Here is a 16445-nt window from a genome sequence, read left to right as displayed (position 1 = left end):
ATTTTCATTTTTAAACTATTTTTTGTCATGAAAATGACTGAAACAACTGTTTTCTCAAACATTTACCTGGATATGAAGTATTTGCTGAAGGGAAGCCCAAAGAGCCTTTATCTTTAATATTTTACCGTAAAATGTTAGGGTCACTGTTTGAAGTCCCATAGAGGAACGGGACCTACGCAAAAATGCAGGCCAGTCTGGCATCTAGCGCAAGCCGAAGTCGCCTTTGGTAAAAGTGTTAATCTGTGACACAAAGTTCATGTTGACAAGTAAGCCTTGGAAAGCTCACCTTTAGAGAAAGTAATGTTGAAGTAAGAGACGTCCTCTTCGACGTCCGTCTTCTTGAGAAGTGTGACGCGCCGTGGCTTCTCGGCTCGTTCTGCTGTGGAGGAACAGAACACTACGTGTAGCACAGCCACACGGGTGCAGCAGTTAGGGACAACTCTCCACAACATACCACTTCCCTTCACTAACCTTTTAGAGCTTCCAACTTCTTTCTTCTCTCCTCGTCTTCCTTCTCAATTTTCCTCAGCGCTTTGCTGAAAAGTTGAAATATCAACTTAAGTTGAGGCATGCACTGTTAGTTGAGGCATGCACTACAACTTTCTATCTCTAGAGCTCAGTAACATAAAAGTTATGTCTTAAGACTCGAATAACATAGTCTCTGGCAAATAAGAAACTGTACTAGGATGTCAGGTTTACAGCCAATGACAATTGGAAAAAATAAATTAGCAACTTTCATAAAAGACATGAGGCCGCTTGTTCTGGAACATGGAAGTAGCACAGACAAAAAATTGTACCCAAGTACATGGATTAGAAAAAAAAATAATTTAATTTGTTTAATTGTGCATATCTTAATTGAATCTCTTCCAAACCACAAATGCTTACAATTTATTTTTCCTGTTTTCTGGATGTATCTGTTTTAGACCAATTTACTACAAATTATTTCATCACAAAATTGCAGCATACAAATAAACTATTTCACAAAAGTAAGTAAAACAAAATAACATTCATAAAACTAAAAACAATAACACAGAAGAACTCTTCTGTTATAAAAACGAAACTGGACTAAAAATAAAACCATAAAATCTTGTCTCTACGTATTAATGTAAACGGAACCTTTTAAGTAGCTTTTCGTGGTTGGAAAGCTTAGTTTTTGAGTCCCTTTGAAATTGTTTTCTACTGTTAGTTAGTCTGTGCATGGAGCTAGTAAACGCACTGTGCAACTCACCTCCCCACCACGCTCTGGAAGGCAGACTGCACCAGCCTGGCCGGGAGACTCTTGTGGACCGACCCCGCCTGCCGACACAAGACCACACTCGCTCGCACCCGCAGCCCAGCAGTAACATGTCATCTCATAGCACGTAGCTTCAACCACACCAGGTTCAAGTGATGTTCCATCTCAGGTAATTTGACACTGACATTTTGTCAAAAAATACTTATTTGCAAGCACAAAACTTTGAATAAATACTGGTATAATTTAACAATCTCATAAAAACCATATGACTCAATGATTTCAAAAATTGAATCAAATATCTGACTCAATTTAAAAAAAAATCAATAGAGCAAGAGTGGATGGATTAATTGTTTTCACCTTCTAGTCGATATATAAAAATGCAAGCAACTCTGAAATTTTATTTAGCGTGGTGTATATCTCCATCATAAGAGACCCAAATTTTTTTATTTTATTTATTTATTTAATTTTAAACAGATTTTTGTCCTGGTCCCTTGTAATGTGTAAAAACGAGGTTCTACTGTAATTTGAAGTATCATCACTGTACGTTCCCTGGCGCGGAAGGAGGGTTGGCGGGGCACGGACCTTGGTGAGCCTCTCGGCGCGGCGCCGGCTGAGCTCCGCGCGCAGGTCCTGCTCGCTGCCTGTCCTGCGGCCGTCGAGGTCTGGCGACGGCGGGGCGGGCGCGTCCTGGCTGCCGGGCCTCTGCCCCCTGCGGGCGCGGTGGCCACTCCGCGCCTCCTCTGCGGGCACACAGTCCTCACCGCCCTGCCGCAACCCACCTGCTCCTACCAACACTAGTTATATAGTTCTGTATTTCTCGTGATTTCATCACAATGAAATTTACAGAAAAGAAAAGAAAAAAAATCTAATCTTACTAAATAATGTTTGCAGGCTTTCACTGCCATTGTCTGAAGTAGCTTGGCTTCTGGGTTGTAGCCGCGTCCTTGGCGAATAGTTAAAAGATGTTTCGGTCGACACTGCAGTCGCCATCATCAGGGAGCAGTTACCTACCTACCGCAGTAGGTAACTGCTCCCTGATGATGGCGACTGCAATATCGACCAGAAACGTCGGTGAATTATTCGCTGCCAAGGACATGGCTACAACTCGGAAGCTAAGCTACTTCAATTGTTACTGAAAAGTTTGATTCATGCATAGCAAAGCAGGCAGGTAACCGCTAGTTAATAAATAACCGAAAAATTATGACCTAACGACCATTCAATCCAAGATGGAATCTTTCAGTTTCTATTTCCCTCCCATAACTATCATCAATCATATGTATAATAAAAAAAAAATTATATGTACATAATCAAATGATACAAATGGTAAAAAAAATTAATTTATCATAAATGTTCAATATAAACTAAAGGAACTACGAGAGGATTGTAACAGAATCTAGTGATGCAGAAATGAGTAATGTGATATCTTGAATTTATTTGCCAATAGTATAAAAGTAAACAAAAAATAATAATAATAATATTGGCAGACTATTGTCCTAACTGGCTAAGCTCTGATTATATTGAAACCAAGGTTAATATCCTGAACCATACCCACTACCAATATGGCTAAGAATGGAGAATGTTAGCCTGAAAAAAAAAATTCCACAGCTGATATTTCAAATGAATTAAATAATATTTTTTTAAAAAGGCGAAATACTGCCAGACTGCACGGTTCACACCTAGACACACCCCGGTTGCACGACTCACCTGTCTTCTGTTTGCTTCTGTCTCGCTTCTCGGGTCTGTCCGTGTCCGAAGCGTTGTCTTCGCTCCGTTCGGGCGCAGCTTGGTCAGGCTTCTTGGTGCTGCTGCCGTCGTCCGTGTCAGGAGTGTGCCGTTCAGCGCCCTGCGCGACACCACACGTTCCCAGCCTCACACGTCAACCAGTTCCTTTGGTGCTTCACTTTAAGGATCATCTTTTTTTTTTTTTTTGGTCTGTTAATTCATCTGATACTTTAAAGGTGTTGTGGATTAAGTCCTGCAGTGATTTCAAGTAAGGAATATTAATTTTCACATAACCCCCTTAAAAAAACCTTTACAAGATGGCAATTTATTACGACTGAAAGAATATGTTTTTTTTTTTTAGTTTGAATTGAATATGAATATCAAATTATTTGCAAAACAAATAATGAATTTGAATAGTAAGAACGATAGATATAATCCCACAAATTTTTTTTTTTCCCACATGATGTAACAACTTCTAGAAAATTAGAAAAATAATATAAAATGAAAGGTTGGTTATGTTTAGTCAGCTACAATAATTACGAGGCACCACTTTCTGCCTCTTTGGGGCATTTTTATTTGAATTATTTTACTGGGATTAATTGATTTGTATGACCTGATTTTTAGTATCTAATTTCCATATCAACTTGTGCCACTGAGTACTAGATTAAGTATGTGCAGGTCACTTATTCATGTATTTGTACGAAATAACAATTAGAACATGCCCTCACCCTTAGAGTACGCCCAAAAATAAGATCTTAGCTGACAAAACTAATGACAACATAAATTAAAAGCCTCATATAACTCACCTTAGGAACATCTGTGTTGCGGCACTCGAAGTCACTTTCGTCACTGGACCACAAGTTCACTTTCTTCTCCAGCTCCTGGATCCGATCGTCCATTTCTTCAATATCGTCCCAGTCGCTCTTCTCGACCTTCTTGGCGGGGCTCGCCGTCTCCTGGCCGGGCTGCAGCACGTCCTCGCCGGGCGACCAGACGCTCACCTTCCTAGAGTCTTCCTTCGCGGGCTCCAGCACGTTCTCCTTCTCCTCCGTCCTGCTCTTCAGCCTGATCTTCTTCTTGTTCGGGTCTATCGCGCACGCGGATTCGAACTTCCGCTTCCTCGCCTCCACCACGGGATCGACGTCGACCGGCCTCGCTTTCGCACTCGGCGCGCGATGCCGCCTGGAGCCAGACGAATGCTTCGGCTGGTGAGATTTCCCGTCAAAGTTCGTCTCCCCTGTCTTCGCCGGACTTCGAGATGAACTTCTCCTTTTGGATAACTTCTTGTTCAGATCCACAGCTTCTCGCTCTCTTCTGTTGGTTTTTTTCTCAGAGTCTTTTGCCGTACCGACCCTGTTCCTGAAGGAGCCTTGGTTCACCGCTGCCCTGTGGTTAACAGCTTGGTACTTGTTTGTAATGCGTATCGGAGATGTGGGCACATCGCTCCGTTCAGGAGAGGGACTTAAGCTGAGACTAGAAGAATGATTGGAACTTTTTGAGTTAGACGACAAAGAGCGCTTCCGAGAAGTCTTTTCTCTCTCAACAGATTTTGGTTTTTGTACTTTGAACTGCCTGTCATCTCTGTTCCTAGATCTCACTTGTCCTTTAGACCTTTTCCTGTCCCTCAAGGGAGACCTGGAGCGCTTTGTGCGTTTTGTGTGCGGGGAATTGTTTCTTGTCTTGGCGTTTGGCGACGTAGAACACTTTCTACTGAAGGGAGACTTGCTCTTCTCAGGAACTTGCTCCTTTACAGGAGATATCTTATCATTTGTACTTTGACTGGGGGAACGAGACACTCGTCTTCTGGGAGAGAACCTCTTGGGTCCCACTGGAGATCTGCTTTCAAACGCCGCCTTCCGCCTACCGGGACTTAACGACGGGGATCTGGAGGACCACCTCTTGTTAGACTGGCTTCTGGAAACTGGCGAAGCAGCGCGCGCCGGAGGGGATGGGTTGCGACGCTGTAGTAACGGTGACAGCTTGCTCGGGGCAGCAGATAACAAGATGGCAGGATGAGGTTGCTGATGCATGCCAAAGTCACTGGTTTTGAGCAACGGAGGAGACTGCGCCCTCTGCGGAGACTTCATGTGTTTCCTGAACGGAGGAGAAGAGACCAGCTTCTGCGACGGCGGGGACTGTTTCCTGCGCGGCAAAGGCGACTGCTGTTTACGTGACATAGGGGAGTGAAGACGGCAAGGTGAAGCCGAGCGCTTGCGCGGGAAAGAAGAGTGCTTCCTGCATGGGGATCGAGCACAGTCTCTGCACGGGGACTGCGACCTTGACCGCGCTCTGAAAGGAGACGGCGAGCGTTGTCTGGGAGAAGGCCTACGTGGCGACGGTGACCTTAGCCTCCGAGGAGATGCGTTATGGGCCGGGAACAGAGGATGCTGCAGTCGAGGGGAGGGCGAACGGGAATTAAGTCGGCGGAGAGGAGAACGAGAACTTCGCCGGCGCAAGAGCAGAGGTGACCGGGAACCAAGCCTGTGCAGAGGGGAATGTGAGCCGAGTCGACGCAGAGGAGAACGCAGCCTGCGCGGAGGAGAGAGCCTGCGCAGGGACGGGGAAGGCGAGCGCTGTCTGCGAGGGGAAAGGAAGCGCTGTCTGAGCGGTGAAGGGGACCGCAGCCTGCACGGAGACAAGGAGTTGCCGCGGAGAGATGACGAACGCTGTCTGCGCACGAGTGCCGGTTGTCTCGGAGGGGGAGAGTATGGTCTGCGCACGGGAGACAACTGTCTTCGAGGAGACTGAGGAGACACCTGGCTGCGTCTGCGTGGGGACAGAGAGCGCCTTCTGTTTGGAGACGAGGATCTCCGCAACCTGATTGGCGATGGAGAGTGGTGCCGGCGCGGGGACCTGGAACAATGTCTGGGCGGCGAGACAGAGCGCTGCTTGCGTGGAGATCGAGAATGCCTTCTTACGGGGGAGGCATACCTGTGAGGAGATACGGAGCGCTGTCTGGCCGGCGAGTACCTGCGAGGAGACTTTGCAGGCCTGGGCGACAAGGAACGTCTCGGAGAAGAAGCCCTCCGTGACTCAGAAGTAGGAGAACGGAACCTCTGCGGACTGGGCGACCGCCTTCTAACTGGAGAAAGAGATCTCTTTGGTGAAACTTGTCTGAATTTTGGCGACATAGGCCTCCTGGCTTTGGATTCTGAATATCTTGCACCAGGAGGAGACTGCTCCCTCGGGGGTGACTGTGAGACCCGTCTCGCACGTCTCGGAGACATTTCCTTGTTGGGTGACCGAGGGTTACAGTACTGTGGTGACCTCGGCTTTCCAGAAAACTGGAGCTTCAGGTTAGGACTGCTGTGGTACACTCTAGGATGAGAAACAACGTTCTCCAATGGCAACATGTTGCCTTCTGTGTTGAGAGACACGTTTGCTCCTGACGAACTTGCTACCTGAGGTACCTTTTCACTCTTGAAGCAATTAACTCCTTGGATAGTGGCAGGTGCACTCCCCACAAATCTAGAGTCACCGTTCAATTCACGTGGAATACTTGCAGGAGTAGGTTCTTGTTTTTTCACAATGTAAGGTGTAACTCTAGTGACGGGTGAAGTTGGTAAAACAGTATTTGGGGCCAAATGAGGCGTCTGCTTAGTAACTGCCGACTCTACCTTCACGCTAGACTGGCCGTCACCAATCGCTTCATTCAACTGCTGCATCAACAGTTCCAAACTTACTTCCTGTTCTTCCACAGCTTTCACTTCATGAGTAACACCAACTGCAGCACACACATGTTTCACTGTTTTATTATAAGCTTCTTCAGCCACTGGGAATTTAGAAGTTTGTAAATGTTCAACGTCAGGTGTCGGTGTGTCTTCACTTGTTGGCATAATTTTCTCATCCAATGGCTCTTCCTTGATGCCTCCTCCCGAGTCCAATTCATTTCTTCTTCGCTTCCGGGACCTGCTGTTGTCGCTTTCCTCGTCGCTTTCGGCTGACGAATCAGAGTCGGAGTCGTCGTACCGGCTGAACTTGGTCGGCACTGGAAAAGAGAAGGGACAGTGGTCCAGAGCTGAAAGATAAAATTACATACATGATTCTGCACTAATCACAAACAACAAAAAGACCCCTTAAGTTATAAGGTTGCCAAGCATACTTCTGTTTACAATTGATAATCATTGCCTCTTCCAAACAATGTGTTGATAGCCAAGCCTTAACACAGAACACATACAAGCTCAATGATGTCACACTGACTAGTTAAAACATCAAATTTATGAAACCAATCTCTGAGATGTGTATTTTACATAAAACTGCACATAAAAAAAATCATTAGAAACATACTTGCACCACTTTGGCTATCATTTATTTATAGTGTCAAGGCTTTAATTTAAGGGCTGAGGCAAATATGCAGTTTACTTTCTTTTTTTTTTTTTGCTTAATTTACTCTCTACCAATCTTTTTTTTTTTTACAAACAAGGATACAATCTTATCTTACTAAAGAATCCTTTACCCTCAAGGCTTCATTAGTAATTAGCAGTGAAAGGCTTTGCAAATTGTTTCAAAACTAACATCATTGGTGGTCAAGTGTGAAATGTTTCTTTATTAGAGACATTTGTTTGAGGTAACCAATTTTTCACAGAATAATTTCAGGCAAATTTCAAGTTGATTACCATAAATTGGACAATAATAATTAATAAAAAAAATGTGCTGCCATCAGCTGGCTGGTTTAAGCAATTTAACTATGTATATTCACATTTGCACTAGTTGCCGGAGACACAAGCCCAAGGCCACAAGGAAACATATACGTAAATAAGGACGGGAGTGGTGAATCCTTTCAAGAAAAGACTCTAAGAATACCAGCAAATATTCTGAATTAGTACAAGGACTCTAGGCTCAACTAGGTATTTAGAAACAATTGCTAGGTGTTTTGTTTTTTTTAAAACAAAAGCTAGATTATGTTAGAAGCAGCAGTCATAAGGTTTGGTACTGCGTGAGAGAATACTAAAAAAAAATAACTATCACAGAAATTCTGTATCGAAAACACAAAATTTACAGACTGAAATTAAATCAAGTGCCCTATTCTATTTATGACTGTGTGCTGGTGAATATTATTATATATACAAAATTGAATAGGATTCCAAATATTTTTAATTATTTTTTTTATCCTTAATAATTTTTCTCCATCTTTATGGTTCTCTGCCGGCAGTGGCGTAGCCAGGATTTGTGTATGGGGGGTGTTAAGAAACATGCCCCCCCCCCCCCCCCCCCCCGTATTAAAGCGGGAGGTCCGGGGGTCCTCCCCGGGAAAATTTGGATTTTAAGGTGTAAAATAGTACTATTTTAGCAGTTTTCGGTTCTTAAATTTAAATATTGTAATGGTAAAAATTTTATTAATTTTAATATGAAATTTGTTGAGTGATGAATAGGAAATTAATTAAATATTTGGTGCTAAGGGGGAGGTTTGAACCCTTAACACCCCCCCCCCCCCCCCCCACCCAGGCTACGCCACTGTCTGCCGGTTGTGGGGAATGCCACCGCGAGCTCACCTGACGTCTTGGACCGGGTCTCCACGTCGGGCGTCCGGCAGTACCTGTCCTGGGGGAGCACCAGCTTGGGGGCCGGGGGCGCCTCGATCGCCGCCGGGCTCGGCTCGTCGCTGATCGGCACTATGGAGATCAGGTTCGAGTTTATCCTGTGCCTCCGGAACAGTCCGCCCATCTTCGGGGGAACGCCCTGCAATCAGAAAAGCCTGGTGTGGAAACAAACCCGAGATTGAACAGGAGAAAAAAAGGTTCAATTTTGCTCGAGAAAACAGCCTAAAACACTAGCGCCCTAGAAGACTTTAAATAATAAATTTTACAAAGTAGTGTTTGAGGTTGCTTTACGTAAGAGAAACTACACTGCAGCATCTTTTTTTTTCCTTCTGATTTTATTCCCCACTATTACACATGGTTAATAACATCTTGTGCAATCAAAAATGAAGGAGTTTTTAAGGATTTTTTTTTTTACTTCGTTAATTCACCACTTAAGATTACCCCTATTCCGGTGGCGTAAGCATTACGAAACAGCTTTTATAAAAATAGAAACAATAGCACTGATATCCTCTGTTTCAAAAACAAAATTTGACTAAAAACAAAACCATAGAATGTTGTCTGTACAAATTAAGGACTTTTTTAAGACTGTTAAGGAGACGTTCAGACCCTGCCATGAAAGCTGCAGGTAGAGCTCCTAGGACGAGACGAGGGCGCCGGGGAACTCACGTTGAGGTTCCTCTTGGGGTGCATGGCGTGGCCCCTCCTGGGCGGGGGCGGCGGGGGCACCCGGAACATGCCCGGAACATGTCCGGGGAACGCGGGCGCGGCCGCCTTGCGGGAGTGCAGCGTGCGCAGCGCGGCGAGACGCAGAGCCTCTACGTCCTCCTCCTCCTCCTCCTCGCCCAGCGACACCTGCAACAAGCGACGCCCCTCACCACGCTCCAACCTACCCTCACTCTGACACATGGTGCGTTGCGACAAAACTACAACTACACTGCGATGCATGCTCTCTCCAGCTGCCCGGTGGAACCTTCCCTTACTTGAATACGTCCCTCACTCGTGAGGACAAGATCACATGGTGTGTTGCGATAGAACACAATTACACCACGATGCATGCTCTCTCCAGCTGCCCGGTACAACCTACCCTCACACTGACACGTCCCCCACTGGTGAGGACAACATCACATGGTGCGTTGCGACAAAACTACAACTACACTACGATGCATGCTTTATCCAGCTGCCCGGTACAAACCTTCCCTTACTTTAACACGTCTCCCACTGGTGAGGACACGATTATACGGTGCGTTGCGACAAAAACCAAAATTACACTGTGACATATACTAATCACACCAAAATGCAACTAAAATCATCAAAATAATAAGAAACTCGGACAAAACTATACTAAAATTAAAACCAATGTATTAATTTATTACAGTAATTTCAATGCATGTAATAAGTTTGTACCTACCAAAATGTATTATCTAAATGGAGTGGAGAACATGACTATAACTTTGGGCGGGATGCTGCTGCAATGACCTTCCACAGCCGAGTCTGGCCAGACGGCCAAGCAGAGGGAGGCACCGCCGCTCCCCTGTTTCTCCCGCCTTACTGCGTCAATGTGTGTGAAGAATTTTAGTTGCATTTTGGTGCAAATAGTATATGTCGCGACTTCTCGTTTGCTTCCTAGGAGTTGTGAGAGTGAGGAGCAAGCGAACCTAGGTCAAAAAGAGTTCGTAACTCTCGCATAGGCAAAGAGACGTCTTGAAAAAATGCAACTGCGAATATAGGTGAAACTACTTAGGCAATACCCAATATTGTGGCACAAATTTAGACAGCTTAATGTGATTAAGCATAACATTGTCAATATGGATATAATACACAAAACTAGTAGTAATTCAAGGAATACATGTTAATAAAAAATACTTTATTCAAAATACCATATATTAATGTATGATTAACATAGTTATATGAAACATGATACATAAGTAATTAATTGTCAAAAAAATCACAATACACCGAGCAATATGAACAACAAAACCAGCAGACGACTTGCCCCCACCACTCTTTCTCGAGAGCAGGCGCGTCGAGGACAAAACCTGAGTGGCCTGGTAGTATCTTGCCTCCACGAGTAGAGCGGTCATCCGCCATATTGTTTCCGGAAAGGTCTATTAATAGAGACTGCGAGTAAAACAAAACCTACGATATACAGACCATCTCACAAAGTAAAGCATTATAAATACAGAACACCAACACATTGATGATATGATGTTATGTGGATGCAAGAGTTACTAAAGGCTCCAAATAGTATATTTAGTGTACAAATAGCTTTTTCTCATTCTCCTGCATGCAACAGCAGCATAAATACACACAGCGAGTGGACTGCATGCAAAATTGCAGCTGATCCAGGATTGACATCAGAAGGAGGGAGGAGGGGGGGGGGGGCTACCATAGCATGAACATAGCGTAACAGTTAATTACTTCAAAAGCTGCATTATCCAGCACACGTTTTACCCTTCTTTATGGAGAGGGAAGACATCACCCCTTACATTAAGTTAACCTAACATATAATATAAATTAAATAGAATTTTTGCGCTCTTTAAAATAGCATTAAATTCTTCTCTTATAATTATGGTAATCAATCACAAATTATGTCCAACATTGTGCCAAAATAAAAATATTTTTTTTTTACCACGTGATGTCACAAAATAAGTTTTTGATATTTATTTATAGCTAAACACATTTTTTTTTGTCAAATATTTGCAGTATTAGATTTTTTAAAAGTTACACAGCATAAGTTCTTTATTTATATATAAAAAATTACTTTTCTGAAACCAAACTTCATTTTACAAACTTCATATACATAACTAATATAGTCGTTTATAGTACAACCTTTTTTAGATATTAACCTCATAAAAACCAACCTCACAAAAATAATTAGGCCTATTAATTGTAACTATAATAAAATATTTCCAAGAAAATTTCTAGGTGCAGCAAATGTTTCTTAGCAACCCTGCATTGGTATTTTTTTTTTTATTTAATTCTGTTTTGTCTGTTATCACATTTTCGATGGTAAATCTGTGATGTTCCACTTTATGGAGCGAGACCAGATCGAGCAAAGAGGGTACACCTCCTCAGTTGACCTCCACGCTCACTCCACTGCCACTTCGGGAGGTAGTGGTGCAGTCGCCATTAAAAACAAGGGGGGAAAATGAACTGAAAAAACACTCTTAAGATGCTTTAACATACATTAACAAAGCCTGAAATCAAAATTTTTAGTCCCCCAACTCCCTCCCAGGAAAAGTCCCATTGATTCCACAACTGCCAGTAAGACAGTGAATGATTACTTGGAACGTCGCGACATTGCTACAATATGGTCCTTGGTTGTGCATCTATGTGCTGCTGCAAATTTTAAAAATTTATTTGTCCAATATCGCACACCATGCCACTACAGTTCCGACTGCCAACTTTTATCTAGGAGGTAGCATCTGGTCGGCCAGGGGCACATAACTGATCATTTTGAGACGTGCCCCCATCAAATCTGTGCTCGTTGATTGCAGGCACGAGCTACATAAGTCAAGCAAACTGGAATAAAAATTGCAGGTACATCAATAAAAACATAAATAAATAAATCTATTAATAATAATTAAATATATTTTTATGATTAATATTTTACCTCTAACAACCTACATTTCATAATTGGGTCAGAATCATAAATACATTTTTTTTTCTAAAAATGTTTAAAAATTAAATGCTGAAAACTTAAGACAATTGAGTGGATGATGGGTAATATTCTTACAAAGCTTCTATTCTGTTAAGTAACAATAAAATTCTGAAAATACTTTTTCCAACACATTCCTGTATTAACCCTGGAAACCATTTTTTTTTTGGAATTCATACCAATTTCTGAGAAATCACTTTAAAATGTGTGTGTACTGACGTGGCTGCAACTATTTATTTCCTTTCCCGCGTGGGTCTGTGTGTACATACGATTTGGAGAACTTGAGTTAGATTGTGAGAATGGTCGATTACATTAGGTTAGCTAAATTGAAAATACCACATATCATTGTAGTCAGTTGGTTGGGTCAATATAGATACATTACAGTAATAATGCTGTAAAATATTTTAAATCGTTGCTTAAGAATTACCAATTTAATATGTAGGTAGCTATCCTGATCCAACCAAACGTTCACATTTCACAGTATTTTTTGACGTGAGGTCTAATAAATCGATGAACGCTGGCTGCACGCACGAAAAATTGTCCCATTACGCACATTGTCCCATTATGCTGTGTCCCGTTACGCTCAATGTACGCTTGCGCCGCATCTATCTCTCTTCCACTCGATTGGAACAACCATCGATTTGACTTTTTCGAGGCACATTAAACTTGAAACTCTTCCATTCGTTTCCTACTTTTCCTATCATCGTCCTATCCTTAACAGAATAACACAGATTGGAAGAAGTTAAATAGCAAACATGTATAAAAGTTATAGTTAAAATAATCTCTTTGTTAAAATAATAAACATATTTGAATTAATGAGTGCAAACAAAAGTAAATTTTTCAATTAAATTGTAGATTTCATTTCACTTCTTCTTTGTATCCATACAAAATAGTGATAATTCAATAAAAATGATTCAATTTTATTCATAAAAGTATGCAATCATTTCATCAATGTTTTTTTATGACGTCACGTTAAACTATCGTCCATAAACAGCCTTTACAGATAACCAATTTTTTTTTATGTAGCTATACTCACCCAACCACCCATCCACATTGATTTTTAAAAAATTTTATCAACCATATTTTAATCAAAAATTCTCACAATTTAACTGAAGTTGTCCTGCTAAACATTTTCCATTGCATATCCAAGTCTATCCATCGAACTTAAAGGCATAATCCTGAATACATTGATCCTGTGATACATGATGTTTTCTGTTTTAATTTAATACATTGAAAGATCCTGGATACAAAAAAAATGTGATGTAACAGTGAATAATGTCATATCAGATCAAATAAAAAACAAAAATATTTTTTCTTTTAACTTCCTAACATAATTTGATTTTGATATGTCCACGATATTTTGACATACTGAATTAAAACAGCAAGAATCATGTACCACAGGTTCAATCATACAGGATCATGCCATCAGGATCAAGGGATAAACTTGGATACGTGATATGGAAAAATTACCTTTCTCCTAATTACACACACACACGTGCGCACCCACACAAGAAACAAAAAAAAAGTGAAAGCAGCCCTGTCAATATGCAGGTATTGTAATGTAATCTATTAACTGTGATTTCTCAAAAACCCAGTAGGAATAAAGTAACACGGCTTTCAGGGTTATATTGGGACGTTTTTAAATGTCAGAGAAAAATATTATCGGAATTATATTATTATTCGGCGACAAAACCTTGCTGTAAGAACATTACCGGATCTTGTCTTAATTATAATTTATCACAAATGCTCTGCCATTTATTTAAATTTACATGTAAGGGTGGAGTTTGGCACATCATACGAGCACCCGCACAGCACTGAATGTAGCATGTAAACAAGGCTGTATCAGCGCAGCGCTGGCAATAAGACTTGATCAGCAGTCAGCTTCACGCAATTTAACCGGGGCCTGTATCATATTAAATAAAATTTGTAGCTTCGAATATAAGAACGTATATTTTACAAACAAATTAAACCATTCCCGAAAAAATAGCCCACTTTTACAAAGAAAGCAAACGTAATTGTTTGCAAATATGATCAAAAACACCCCAAACACAACTGGTACAATAAGCAAAAAAAAAAAAACACTTCCACGATGTGTACAGCAATTTCGGCATCTTACGTGTTAACATATGCAGATAACTTTATATGTGGAAAAACACGTACAAAGGCAAACACAGTGTATACAGACGAAAACCTGTTTTATTTTACGGAAACATACCTTCCCTGAACTCATCGCCATTTTTCTTCACTACACGCTAATATTAAACACCTCTAATAGCTTCAGTCTTAATTCATGTCTTTATTTTTTTAAATTATAAATATCACATAAGACGCACGACGCACTCAGCAAATTTTTGGGTTGAATTACAATTGTCCAAAGCACTTTTCGACATCAGTGTAGGAAAACTTAATTCAATAACACATTAAAGTCAAAACACGAAATGAAAACAGGGAAACTTGTCCACTCTATCGTCACTTGCGGAGTAGATGGGTTTATTAATACAAATTCAGGCGTTCGTGACGTAAGGTCTTTTCAAACCTAGTGCAGTTTAAAGTAAAACTTTTATTACGTTGATATTGAAATACTATTATTTCACTAAATGCTATTACTATAAGTATTTAATATTAATTTCTGACACAAAATTTACAAAACCGTTTAATATTATCTATAAACTAATAAAAGTAAACAAAAATTACAATAATTCAACAACAAAGTTATTGATATATAATTATTAGATTCTGTTTGGTTTTGATGCATTAATTTGATATCTTTAATAACAAACTTAATTTATACTGACAACACCTGTCGGTGTAATCCTTTGCTCGCAAAGAATATTATGCCACAAGGACGCCTAAATAGGGCATGTGTGCGTGGCAGGGCATGAGTAAAAAAATGTGTGGTTCTTGTGAGTGTGACACATAATTCTGACTACCTGCTGCCTTGTGCTGCACTAAATGGTGTTGATGCTGTTAGGGGCGCAGGAAAGTTTCAACTGTTCCACGACAACTCCCCAGGAGCTCCACATGAACATGCTCTTCTAGACATGACGGCGTTGATGCACGGGAATTTGCCGTTGCATTGCATAGTTACAGTGGAGGAATACCATGCTGCAAGCTGTGGTTACAGAGCATAAAATTTGCTGCACTTGTTGGGGACGAATGCTTGTCACCACTTGCGGATGTGGAGTGAGGCATCAGGCACAGAACCCAACGCATCACCTGGTGAGCCAGTAAAGGATGTGGCACTATCTATAGGAGTTCGAGCCATAAAAGAAACACCTTGGGGGAGGGAAATCACCTCGTTTAAAACACACACAACAAAAAGATAAATACTTTTATGTGAAACTTACAAACCTAACATATTAAAAAAAAAAAGGCCAATTGTAGAAAATTGCTGTTGTTAGAATGCATATGCAATGTTGGCGAGGCCAATGCTTGAATATGCAGCAGCAATTTGGGACCCATACGTAGGGATAGAGATTAAGGAACTGGAAAGGGTGCAACATAGAGCAGCTAGATGGGCGACGGTTTTGTTTGAGGAGTGGCAAAGGCGAAAGATGAGAAGCATAGGCCATCTTTGATGATGAAGAAGCTGGGTTGGGACACACTGAAAGACCAGTATTCCTGGTGAAGTTGACGTCGACCCAAGTGTCTCCCCGGCTCCTTCAGGCCATTATGCCTCGCCAGCGCCATCTCTTTTGTGTGTTGTTTGACGCAAGTGATGGTGACGTGCGATGTTTTGTTTCTTTCCAGGATTTGACATATTATTTTATTGTAAATATATTTTTGTTTTACGTTATTTTGTATATATTTATTGTAATTAATTTTGTATTGAAGGGTTATGCATTTGTGTAAGTTTTAATTGTTCACCCGGCGCCAAGGCCGTGGCTTCCGCCTGTGACCAATCAGCGTGTTCCGCGGGCTCGCGGAGTGGGGGAGATGCGGGTGCTCCGGCACGCCAGGCGGGGGAGGGTGTAGTCGTCGCCAGGACTCGGGAGACAACGGTTACGCGAGTATCACCGCTCCGCGCTAGTGTGAGGGCAGTCGTGGACCCGGCACGAGAGGGGGCGGACGTGTTCGTGATGTCGCTCCGGGACGGTGAGATTGAGCGGGCGCGGTATTGCAGTAGCTCTATGCTTTGCCGTGCGGAAGCGATTTCAGCTTTGCAGTCGAGTTTGTGACTTTGTCATTCAGTCGCGTGCTTTTATCCTGTCTTTTGTCTCACATGTTGTCTTCTGCTAGTTTTTGCGAGTCGTGGTTTATTTTTGCAAATTTGTCATTCGCAGTTGTATGT

The 16445-nt window shown here is 41.8% G+C and overlaps 1 protein-coding gene across 2 annotated transcripts in view; it reads right to left on the bottom strand.

Moving 5' to 3' along the window:
* The window catches only part of LOC134539439 (serine/arginine repetitive matrix protein 2-like), a 32479-nt gene extending 17857 nt beyond the window's left edge, over window positions 1–14622 (bottom strand). Inside the window, exons 1-9 of one of the 2 annotated variants that reach the window (XM_063381476.1) lie at window positions 14370–14622; window positions 9163–9348; window positions 8449–8635; window positions 3763–6944; window positions 2939–3077; window positions 1817–1974; window positions 1229–1296; window positions 472–536; window positions 287–379 (exon numbers count right to left, since the gene is read on the bottom strand). In XM_063381476.1, the coding sequence (XP_063237546.1) occupies window positions 287–379; window positions 472–536; window positions 1229–1296; window positions 1817–1974; window positions 2939–3077; window positions 3763–6944; window positions 8449–8635; window positions 9163–9348; window positions 14370–14390 (4099 nt within the window). In that variant the 5' untranslated portion in view covers window positions 14391–14622. The remainder of the gene's footprint in view (window positions 1–286; window positions 380–471; window positions 537–1228; window positions 1297–1816; window positions 1975–2938; window positions 3078–3762; window positions 6945–8448; window positions 8636–9162; window positions 9349–14369) is intronic. The other variant, XM_063381477.1, reaches the window with a different exon arrangement.
* Window positions 14623–16445: the final 1823 nt, after the last annotated feature.

The sequence above is a fragment of the Bacillus rossius genome, chromosome 15 (genome assembly GCF_032445375.1).
Source record: "Bacillus rossius redtenbacheri isolate Brsri chromosome 15, Brsri_v3, whole genome shotgun sequence".
Classification (NCBI taxonomy): domain Eukaryota; kingdom Metazoa; phylum Arthropoda; class Insecta; order Phasmatodea; family Bacillidae; genus Bacillus; species Bacillus rossius.
Note: the sequence above shows the minus strand (reverse complement) of the source record. Positions and strands in the feature narration are given on the sequence as shown.